The 11863-nt window shown below is 46.4% G+C and overlaps 1 protein-coding gene across 1 annotated transcript in view; it reads right to left on the bottom strand.

Moving 5' to 3' along the window:
* Positions 1 to 5454: 5454 nt before the first annotated feature.
* Positions 5455 to 11863, bottom strand: part of IL5RA (interleukin 5 receptor subunit alpha) — a 32700-nt gene continuing 26291 nt past the window's right edge. Inside the window, exons 9-11 of the mRNA XM_057554934.1 lie at positions 11482 to 11578; positions 10139 to 10223; positions 5455 to 5541 (exon numbers count right to left, since the gene is read on the bottom strand). Of these exons, the coding sequence (XP_057410917.1) occupies positions 5455 to 5541; positions 10139 to 10223; positions 11482 to 11578 (269 nt within the window). The remainder of the gene's footprint in view (positions 5542 to 10138; positions 10224 to 11481; positions 11579 to 11863) is intronic.

Here is an 11863-nt window from a genome sequence, read left to right as displayed (position 1 = left end):
ACTAGTACTTTCTTAGTATAAGCATGTGTCATGCAACATTTACCGGAAATTCAAATTTAACTGGGCCTCCTCTATTTTTATTTGCTAAATCTGGCAAGTTTATGCAGGGAAGAAGTTGCCTGCTCATTGAGGTAATTCATTTCTAGTGCTAAATTCCAGGGTCTTGCTGATGTGTGATCAGTTCTTTGAAGGTTGATGCCCCTGAGGGTGCTAGCACGGGGTTTGCTGTTTTAAGCCCTCTTTGGTTTGCTGAACTCTCCCACCCCTTTCCGAGGATGGCGTGTGTGTGTGTCCAGGGAGCTAGGGCCCGATGGCTCTCACAGCTGAAAAGGTTTACTATCGAGCCCTTTAAGAGGAAGCTGGCCGACCTTTGAACTATGACACCAGTTGCTTAAGTGTTGATTTCTTTCCCACAGTTTTCCCCCAGGCTTATGCATTCCTTTATTTTATCACCTGGCAGGGACAAATCTTGGGTTTTCATTTTAATAAATGAAAGAAAACGAATAATACACCTTCACGGGGAAAAGAGCCCACTGGAACTTTAACAAAAGGCACGTGAGTCACGTGAGTAGAAGGGGCGGTACGGGCTCCCGGAAGCTCGGTGGGCGGTGGAGGCTCCGGGAGCCCGGGTGCAGTGCGGCCGCTGAGGTCGAGGAAGGGAGAGCCGCGCCAACCGTGAGTTCTTGTAACTTCTTTGTTAAACTCTGGTGATATTTCTACTGTTCCCACACAGCGTTGAAAAGTGAGCGCCCTGCCTAGAGGTCGGTTCTATCTGAGATGAGTAGAGTTGTCTAGTCTGGCTTACACTTAAGAAACTGACTTTAATTTTTCATGGTCTAAGTTCACCCAGTTCCTACGCAGTTGTTGAGGGCGCGAAGATAAACACGGCCGCCTTCTCGATTTCGGAGTGTTTCCCCTTTAAAGGAGACCGAAAAATTTTAAATAATAAGTGATAAAATAGAATGCAACAGAAGGTACTTGGGGAACATCGACTTCCTGGTGGCAAAGAGCCGAGATTTAGAAGCTAAACTGTCTACAAGATGGGGGGGAAAAAAAAAAAAGATTGAAAGAGCTTGTCCATCAGAGAAAGCTTCAGGCGTGGCTTGGAGGGATGAGGGACATGGTGGTTGTGATACGGGGTGCTCCCCGGGGACGTGGCTGGAGAGCTACGGAGAAGCCAAGTCAGAGGGGACTTGGTTTTAAAAGGAGCTTGAACTTGAAGGTGCTGGAGTTATTTAAGGGTTTTGCGCAGGGGTGATCTAGGTAGATGTGCTTCTGCTGAGATGCTTCAAAGTGAAGGAAATACCGGCGGCCAGGATACTGAGAGGCTGCTGCATTGGTCCTAGCTGAGAGATAATGCAGACAGTAGTGTGGACAAAGAATGAGAATATTTGGGGGGGAAATGAGAAATGTGCTCCTGTTCAACGTGCAGACAATTCACTGTCAATTCTGTTCGGCGTTTCTCGTTCTGAACTGCATTTACATTCATATCTATTACCTAAAAGGGGGATACGGGGGAAAAAAACAAGGTTAATTTTTTAACAAGAAATAGTTTTTGAAAACTTGGTACCCTGGAACTTGGTCTGTAGGCTGTGGAAGCAGGAATAGCTGCACAGGGGTCGTCACGGAGACCCTTGGGCTGACACAAAGTCCTATTCTAATTAGGTTTTTCACCTTTAGTCGTGCCATCAAAGACTGTTTTCGGTTCTCCGTTCTCGCTTCCAGACATCTACTTTTTCTTTAACAAATTAGCGCCTAAGGATTATTAATTCCACCAGCAGATGGTCCTGACACAGACAAGCCTCCCCCATGAAAACGTTTGGGTTTTTAATCAGGATGTTCTCGGCCCACCCGGAATTCCTCCCCAGCCTGCATCAGTAGCTTCAGGCCTTAAGGCATTTCAGTGAGGCTCAGGTGGCCGAGCTCTTGGCAAACTGCCCTTCCCCCTCTGGTCTCCCCGGCGCACTCAGTGCATCGCAAACACTGCATTTCAGATGGGGCTGAAATCCTTATTGGAAAGGCTGTCGTTCAGAAGCACTGTTTGTTCTGAGCATGAAGGCTCTTGGGAGGGAGGTGGCCGTCCACCGTGTCCTGGTGGGAGATGGGAAGAGGTGGGTTGCCTACGTCAACCTGCTGACGAGGGTATTTGCTGTGAAGCGTTCACACTGATTTGCCATGGCAGGGCAGTGAAAGCAGGACACACCACTCACAACCCAAGTCCTTTTACATAGTGACTTACACATTGCAGCATAGCCACAGCATCAGCAGAAAGAGACCCAGGCTACACCAGCCAGATGGCCAGGCACACGCGAGCCTCCTGGTTATTTCCAATCATGTTCTCACTAGACACCCGTCTTCCTCTCCGTGCTTTCAATTTAGACCTTGATGATCTCTGCCAAATAGCATTCAGTTCCACCGTTTGCAAGGAGCTGTGCCGGGGGTGAGAAGAGGGTTTAAGAGGGTCCAAGAAACATTGATCCCTTCTAAGAGTCAGGGACTGTCCCAGAGGCTGCAGATAAAAATGCACTTCACATGAGCCCCATCGTCCTGGATGGCCCATCCTACAGGGCAGCTGCTCCAAGAAGGGGGCTGAGGCCCAGAACGAGGCCCCAGAGGCAGGATCAAGCAAACTCTGCTTTGGAAGGTTTCACGAAGGAGGAGGCGTGGGGTAAACGTTCCCAAAGACTGAGTGTGAGTTCCACAAGCCAGAAAAGGAAGGGCCTAACCCGCTGGGGAGACACGGGCTGCTCTGTGCTGCCCTGACACTCATATCCCCATATCAGGCGGTGGGTCGGGCTCAGTACCAGGGTGACGGCTGCTACTGAGGTGGAGGCAGGTGGGTGTGAAGCCAGCACCTCACCAAAGAGAAAGAACTGCCCACACTGGGGACGGCTCTCTCCTTGTCGTCCAGCCTCCTAGGCAGAGGCAGTTTTCACAGTCCTAGGTTTCCGGGCCCCAGTTTGAAAGAGATCAGATGTGGAGTAATAAGTCGAAAAAGGGGTAGGGTTTTTGTTGGCGGTTTTTGGGTTTTTTGCAGGGCTTTTCCTGCAACAAAACAGTTGGTTCTCAAATTTTGATATTCACCAGAATCACCTGGAGCAGCTGTTCTCAAAGTGGGGTCAGGAGACCAGCATCAGCATCACCTGAGAGCTTAGGAGAAAGCAGATTCTCGGACCCCCTGGACCTACTCAGTCACAAGCTCTGATCTGCTTTAATGAGCCTGCCAGGTGATTCTGATGCGCTCAAGTTTGAGAATGCCTAACCTAAGACTTACAGATTCCTAAACACCGTTCACAGAGCTTCTAGATCAGGTGATCAGATATTTTGCCAGTCATTGCAGCCATGCCCTCCTGGTCCCAATCCCTAAGCGGACTTCAGCTTGTTTCCTAGCCATCCCTTCCACATTTCCGGGGTCACTTGTGCCTGTATTCAGCCCCTCACTATCCATTTCTTATCTAACATGCTCTCTGAGCCACAGTGATTGCATCTGTCAAACAGGGGCAATAGTAGCATGTGGGCTTCTCAGGATTAGAGGTGATGTCTGGGAAGCGTCTGGTGCAGCTCCTGACACTTGGCATCTTAGCTCAGGCTGCTGTAACAAAGCACCACAGTCTGGGGGGCTTATAAACAACAGAAATTTATTTCTCACAATTTTGGAGACTGGAGGTCCCAGATCAAGGTGTCAGCATGCTGGGGTTCTGGTGAGAGTCCTCTTCCTGGTTGCAGAAGGCCAACTTCTCATATCACATGTGGGAAAAACTCTTTGGGATCCCTTTGTAAGAGCACTAATCCCATTCATGAGCATCCCAACCTAGTCACCTGCCCAAGGCCCCACCTCCAAATACCATCACATTGGGGTGTAGAGTTTCAACACGTGAATGGGGGGGTGGGGCGCATTCAGTCCATAACTCTGGGGACTTCCCCAGTGGTTAAGAATCCACCTGCCAATGAAGGGGACACGGGTTCGAGCCCTGGTCCAGGAAGATTCCACATGCTGCGGAACTAAGTTGTGGCGCAACTAAGCCCGTGCACCACAACTACTGAGCCCTTGTGCCACAACTACTGAAGCCCGTGCGCCTAGAGCCCATGCTCCGCAATGAGAGAAGCCACCGCAATGAGAAGCCTGCGCACTGCATTGAAGAGTAGCCCACACTCGTTGCAACTAGAGAAAAGCCCGCGTGCAGCAACGGGGACCCAACGCAACGAAAAAAGAAAAGAAACACAACCCCTGGAAGTATTTGGTAGTCAACATGCCCCATTCCTGGATCAAACTGACTAAATCAACTATGAAAAGCATGTAGAGTCTGCCACAGTGGAGGTTCGTTCTGAGCACTGTGACCTTTCCCTGTCCTAAGCTTCCTGCTCCAGGGCCGTGTACAATCAGCCCTGTTTGGATCCCTTCAAGTACCAAGTGTCCCTCCTACCCCCTCTCTGCCCAGGCCACACCTGTACTTGGTTCTACCTGTAGCCCATGGCCCATCACAAGGGCCACCGATCTAGTTGCAGACTCACACAGGAGGATGTTAGAGGAGGAATTCCTGTCTAGATTGGCATGTTTGTTGGGATACCTGTAGGACCCCTTCCAAACCTCCAAGGCTAGGGCTGACCCAGCACTACTTGACCAGATGCCCAACAAGTTGCTCTGAAGTCTTTGCAAGCAGACGTCTTTTCAGAAAACTCATTCTTAATTAAGTGATCCCCTTCCAACACAATTCCACCCAATGCCTTTCTCAGTATAATCCCAGAATATCAAGGCTGGCTTTGAGAATATAATCTTCAAACAAAATCCTGTCCCCTCCTTTGGTATGGACTGATACGTTAGCTTCTTATGTTTTGAAATTTGTTTGCCTCAAATGATGCTAACTTGATTGTGCCCATAGAACTTGAGATTCTCTCTCTCTCTCTCTGTCTCTCTCTCTCTCTCTCTCACTCACACACACACACACACACACACACACACACACTACTTGAAAGAAAAAGTATTCCAGAACTCAATAAAAACACCATGGCTCCCACTTGCTATAGGGAAGATAGTCTTCAATCCAAGTTCACTATTCACTCCAGGATGCTGCAAAATGCCTTCTTCTGAGGTTTTAGCTGATTGTTACCATTGGCAGCTGAACCAGTCAACCTGGCACTACCAGAGTAAACACAGTTGACGTTAGCCTTAATAACTGTCTCTCGCGCAGAAGTGTTTGAGGTGAGTGATGCAGATCAGGAGACTGGCAGGTGAGGAGGTGCTGCCCTGTGCTGAGATCAGACCTGGCAGGACAGTCAGATGAAACAATCAACCTGGGTGAGTTAGGAGACTGTGTTGAGGGATTTGTATGCGTGTTTTTCCCCTTGCTGCTAAATTGAGTGTCCGGTAAACTCCTCTTAGCCAAGAAACAGTTGTTCCCATTCTTATCTGGGGCTCGTGAGCGTGAGTTGGTTTTGACACTGCTCCAGGGACAGTCAAAACACGGAGTCCTCCAGGGTCTCAGATCCATCCTCCTCCGCATAGCTTATGACTTCAATTTCTGTTTCACCGGAACAGGTTTTCTGCAAAACAAACCATCCTTCCTTAGATGTCTTCTAGAGAACTTTTCGAGTCTTTGAATTTCTTTACAATTGGTTTCAAGTCAATTTTGCTTATGAAAATAGTAAATGGTCACTGAAGAAAATATGGAAAATGAAGTAGGAAAAAAACCAAAAAGTGCCAATGAACTTAGCTCCCAAGCACAGCACACTGTTTGTCTTCAGCCCTTTTTTCTAGATAGAAAGTTATCTTTACAGTTATATGAAGAGCTTTATAAGTGGATTTCTTTCTGCGTAGCATCACATCCTACTTTAAATTACATACAGCCAGCCCTCGGTATCCACAGGCTTCACCCTTTTACATAACGGACTCGAGCATCTGCGGATGTTGGTGCCCACTGGGTCTCCTGGAACCATGCTGCCTGCAGATGCTGAGGGATGACTGTATGTTCTTTGGCTGCCTCATTTTGAATAGTTCCATTGTTGACTATAGTCAACACAGTTGACTAGAGTCCACAGTTGACTATAGTCTTCCATTAAATAGGGGTATTATGGCCAATTTTGGCTATTATAAATAATGCTGATATTAATTACAAAATTCATGACCAAAAAAATACCTCCTGTAAGAGATTGTATTCCTTGACCCCCTTTACTCATTTGAGGTCACTTGACCTCACTTTACTCATTCAGCACATCTTTTTCATATTTTTTTAAGTGAAGTATAGTTGATTTACAGTGTTGTACCGGTCTCTGCTGGACAGCACAGTGACTCAGTTCTACACGTACATATTATTTTTTATATTCTTTTCCATTATGGTTTATCACAGGATATTGAATATAGTGTCCTGTGCTATACAGTAGGACCTTGTTGTTTATCCATCCTATATACAGTAGTTTACATCTACCATCCCCAAACTCCCAGCCCATCCCTCCCCCACAACCCGCCCTTGACAGCCATAAGTCTGTTCTCTATGTCTATGAGTCTGTTTCTGTTTTGTAGATAGGTTCATTTGTGCCGTATTTTAGATTCCACATATAAGTGATATTATATGGTATTTGTCTTTCTGACTGACTTCACTTAATATGATAATCTCTAGTTGCATCCGTGTTCCTGCCAATGGCATTATTTCATTCTTTATGGCTGAGTAGTATTCCCTTGCACTGTATATACATACCACATCTTCTTTATCCATTCATCTGTCGATGGACATTTAGGTTGTTTCCATGTCTTGGCTATTGTGAACAGTGCTGCTGTGAACATAGGGGTGCATGTATCTTTTTGAATTATAGTTTTGTCCAGGAGTGGGATTGCTCGATCATATGGTAATTCTATTTTTAGTTTTCTGAGGAACCTCCATACTGTTTTCCATAGTGGCTGCACCAACTTACATTCCCACCAACAGTGTAGGAATCATTCCACACTTTTGTTTTTTTGGCTGCACTGGGTCTTAGTTGCAGCCCATGGGATCTTTCTTAGTTGTGGCACATGGGCTCTCAGTTGCAGCATGCATGTGGGATCTAGTTCCCTGACCAGGGATTGGGCCCGGGTCCCCTGCATTGGGAGCATGGAATCTTAACCACTGCACTGCCAGGGAAGTCCCAGCACATTTTTTGCACTGGACACCATGTGATACGTTGAATACGCAGTGATGAACACGGCAACTGTGCTCTCTGCCTTATGTACTTTTAATAGGTTGTTGTCTACTTAATCTGGGAAGGAACCCTCTCCGGTTACCAGCGTAGAAACAAAGAATGGCTGGAAACCAGTTTGTACCAAATGGAAAGCTCAGAGTAAGAGTTTTTTCAGTGAGTCTTTTTTATCACTAAGCCAGCTCATCCCCCTCCTTCCTCCCTCCCTCTCCTCCCACCAGAACCTGTCTCTTGAGTGTTACAGAACAATTTCTAACTCAGGCCTGGACAAGCAAAAACATGCTTAACAGCCTCTCTGGGTTGGCAGCTACCCTCTGAATCCCAGGATGCTGGGTACCAAGATCAAGCTGAGAGGTGTGAGCGGTGATGAAAAGCTGAGGGTTTCCTTTCCCGCCAGCGGGAGGCTTCCCGGCGGTTTGCCCATAACTCTAATGGACCCCCTCGTTGTCCTTGTAGCAAAGGCCCCAGAAGTGGGTTGCACAGGCTCTGCCTTTGAAGGTAGAGGCTGGGGCACTGCCACACGTGGCCCAGCTATGGTTAGCTCTGTACTGAGGCACCTACTCCTCCAGGTGGAGGTGGTAGAACTGAGAGCAGGAGGTGACACTTCATTTCCCCAATTCTCCCCACTCTCCCCTTCCACCCTGCAGGCCTCCCACCCCGTCCCTCTCAGTGATCTGTTTTTCCTGACCCTCTGAAATGTGAGAGGAGGGTGCGTTGTCTGGAAGAGCTTGGCAGTGATGGGTTTTGACATGAATCCTTTGCTTATTCTGAAACCAGCCTGTCTACCCCAAGAGTTGTTTTGCACACACGACTTGATTTTTTTTTTTTTTTTTTTGGCTGCATCGGGTCTTAATTGTGTGGGCTTCTCTCTAGTTTGGGCATGTGGGTTTTCTCTTCTCTAGCTGTGGCCCGCAGGCTCCAGGGCGTGTGGGCTCTGTAGTTTGTGGCACATGGGCTCTCTAGTTGAGGCGCTGACCTCAGTAGTTGTGGCACTGGCTTAGTTGCCCCGCGGCATGTGGGATCTTAGTTCCCCAACCAGGGATCAAAGCCACGTCCCCTGCACTGGAAGGCGGATTCTTTACCACTGAACCACCAGGGAAATCCCCATGACTTGATTTTAATTAACAACAAACCGCAAACTTACACAGTAAGCTGTTAAGCCAGTTTCTTTTACCAACCTCAGAATGTGCAAGGAAATCTTTGGGGGCTGTGAAGGAAAATGAGATACCGGCACTAAGATGTGCTATTAAGAAGCTGGGACAGATGACTTGAGTCTGCTGCTTAAACCACAGGTGCTTTCCAGGCATGAGTGTGCCAGATCCAGGAGGGATCCACAGCACGAATTCACAGGAAGCGAAACAAGTTTCACAGTGGGGCACACTTTCCTTCCAGAAAAGCTACGGGTTAACAGGAGCAAGCTGGCAGTCCCCCTGATAAAGGAGACCACAAGGGTGGAACTGAGGGTAGGGGTGACTATAGGGCTAGCCTCGATTCTCTGCTTCAGTAGGTCAGTAACTGTCATCCGCTAAATCATCCCAAACACGCGAACTGCAAACTCTAAAGAAAGGTCACCGCTTACTGCAGTGATCCAGTTTGGTGAGTGAATGATCGACTCAAACGCCCCTACAACCAGGCACCAGTTGACTCCTCCTACCCTGAGTAACTTTATCAGAGAGAAAATGAAATTTGTTAAGAAAATTGCTTGATGAGGGTCTGCAGTCTGCAGCCTGTGGGCTGAGTCTGGCTCGTTGCCTGATTTTGTAAATAAAGTTTTATTGGCCAGAGCCATTTGCATATTGTCTGTGGATGTTTTCCCACTACAGTGGCAGTGTGATAAAGCATTTGGCCCTTGAATGTTTACTATCTGGCTCTTTACAGAAAGTCGGCTGGCCCCTGATCTAAATAACCATTCAATTTAAGGACAGATTTGACAAGCAACATGCAATACACTGAACATCACAAGACCTTGCTGACAAAAATTAAAGAAAACCTGCAAAAATAAGGTGAGATGTCATGTTTACAGATCGGAAGACTCGTTATGTTTAAGATGTCACTTCTCCCCAAATGCACCTATAATACAAGACAATCCTGGTCAGGATCCCAGCAGCTTTTTTTTGTTGAAATTGATAAACTGGCTCTAAAATTTATATGGAAATAAAAAGGACCTAGAATAACCAAAACAACTTTGAACAGTCATGTTTGGAAGCATTACACTACCTGGTCTCCAAGTTTACCATAAAGCTCTAGTCATCAAGACAGTATTATATTAGCATAAAGATAGACAAATAGATCAATGAAACCTAATAGTCCAGAAGTAGACACAGATATACATGGACAACTTATTTTCAACAAAGATGTCAAGGCATTTCACTAGGGAAAGGATGACTTCTACCATGTGATGCTAGAACAATTGGATGCCATTGGTAAGTGAGCATTCAGTTAAGCCTGAGTGCTCTGAATGGTTAACAGCGCCTAAGAAAACATATTTGGGGAAATCACTTGCCTTTTCTATGGTTCTTTATACTAAGGAACTAGGGAAAATCCCTCTGAAAAACTTTACTGATTGGGGTACCCATGTGTAGAAACATTGATTGTTAGAATGTCAGAGCTAAACAGGTCATTGGACCATCTCATCTGTGCCCCTTACTGTGCAGAAATGGAAGTCAGGGCCCATGGGGTTGAAGGAATTGCCCAAGGTCACTTAAGAGCTGGGTGATAGAAAATAAAAATTCAAGTCTGACTGTTGAGATCACTCATAATTGAGTAGGACCTTTGCAATATTCAAAGACCGTAATGAACGTATATTAAAACAATCAGCCAAAGAGCAGAATGACTAAAGCAACATGAAGGCACCTGGCCTCCTGGGTAAAGACCCTGCCTTGTAACATGGAAAAACGAATGACCCAGTGACAGATCCCTGGGGACCCAGCCCTGGGCAGATATGACATATCATAAGAACCTTCAATATTACCTCATAGTTGATGGTTACAAAGAATTCTTTAATATTACTCTTTGGTGCCGGAACAGGTGGAAACAACTTGGTCCATAAGTGGCATCTGAAAACAGAGTAAAGGAGGGAAATAGCTAAGCAAGAACAGCCTTTCTTGTCCTTAAATATCTACTCTAAAAATTGACCTAGTTAATCCCTGAACCTGCTGTTTTGTAAATTCAAAATCTTCATTGACTAAGACTTCCAAATATCTACATTGTAATAATAGTTGAAGACCTCGGGGGTACTGCAAGACTCTGATGTGACTTCTGGATCATCCAAGAAAGACAAAATGGCAATTGCTTCATGTTGGTGCGTGTTACCAGGCCTGATTTCTGAAAATGATGTACATCAAGTGCGTGGGGCCCCAGGGTTACCCACGATGCTGGTAGGCGGCCCCTCCCCCTAGGCGCCAGCTCTCAGGGTTTACTGTCTTTTTCCTCTCCTTTGAGCTGCCAACCGCCCCCCAGCCTATAGATGCCATCTGATGAGACATTTATAATAGTGAAGCTGTTTAAAATAAAAGTCACTTTCTAAATTGTGAAAAAGCTAAGATAGAACATGTTCTGCAGCCTCCTAAGTGGCACTTGGCCTTCCTGGACGCCAGAAGGGATGAGAAGTTCTTATGGGGCCATTTGCAAGCTCTAGGTTTGGCCACCAAATCTGCATGACACTTATAGAATCTGCGTCTGACCTGGGAACGATCAGCCACTAAGGGACTGGATGACCGAAGGGCCAGGGTAGGAGTTGGTACCTCATAATTGGGGATCATAACACAGGAGGCACCATAGTGACTTCAGCATCCAATGGGATGCCTTCCTTTACCCAAGACGTAACAAGCATGCCCTGGGGGCTCAACAGAGGCAACCAAGTTTGGAGTGGAAGGCAGTCAAGGAATCAAAAAAACACAAATGTAAAAACCTTCATAGAGGGGCTTCCCTGGCATTCCTGTGGTTAAGAATCCACACTTCCACTGCAGGGAGCACGGGTTTGATGCCTGGTTGGGGAACTAAGATCCCACATGCCACGCTGTGCAGCCAAAAAAAAATCCTTCATGGAAATGAATAGACTGTTGGCAAATTCAGGAAGGGGGTATCTAATGCCTGAGGGCTGTGTTGTGCTCTGTGTCCAGTTTCTGCAAATCACCTCCTGTTTCCCAGTTGTTTATTTGGTCTACACTCATCTTGGAAAGGCTGTCCAGGAAGACACAAAAATGTCATAAATTCCACCTGATAACAACCCTCCATCCGGTGGATGCATGGCAAGAAGGTAAAAATCCAATATTTAGATCCCAGTGAAAGCACCCAAATAAAAAGAATACCTACATTCTGCAGATGAGTGAGAAAATTAACAAGATAAAGCAGATGGTCGCTGTAACTGCAATAAGGAACCATTTTGTCCAGGGCTTCTGCTCATTGTTTCCTAATGAAAAAAAGAAAAAAAAAAAGCAAAAGAAATCAGAACTCGAATCATCAGCAGAAAAGAGAGAGGACTACACTAGGGCATCAGGGGGCTTGGGTCTGAGTTGAAGGTGCTGGGTGATGCTGGGAAAGTAGCTTAACCTCCCCGAGCTTTAGATTTGCTCATCTGTAAAATGGGGCAGGGCGGGCAGGGAGCATCCGTCTCACAACGTTGATAAAAGGGTGAAATGAAATAATGGCAATGACGGTGAGGCCACTTTTAATCTTGAGGCATTATTTAATCAGT

Source organism: Balaenoptera acutorostrata, chromosome 10 (genome assembly GCF_949987535.1).
Source record: "Balaenoptera acutorostrata chromosome 10, mBalAcu1.1, whole genome shotgun sequence".
NCBI lineage: Eukaryota > Metazoa > Chordata > Mammalia > Artiodactyla > Balaenopteridae > Balaenoptera > Balaenoptera acutorostrata.
This window is presented reverse-complemented; position numbering and strand designations above follow the sequence as displayed.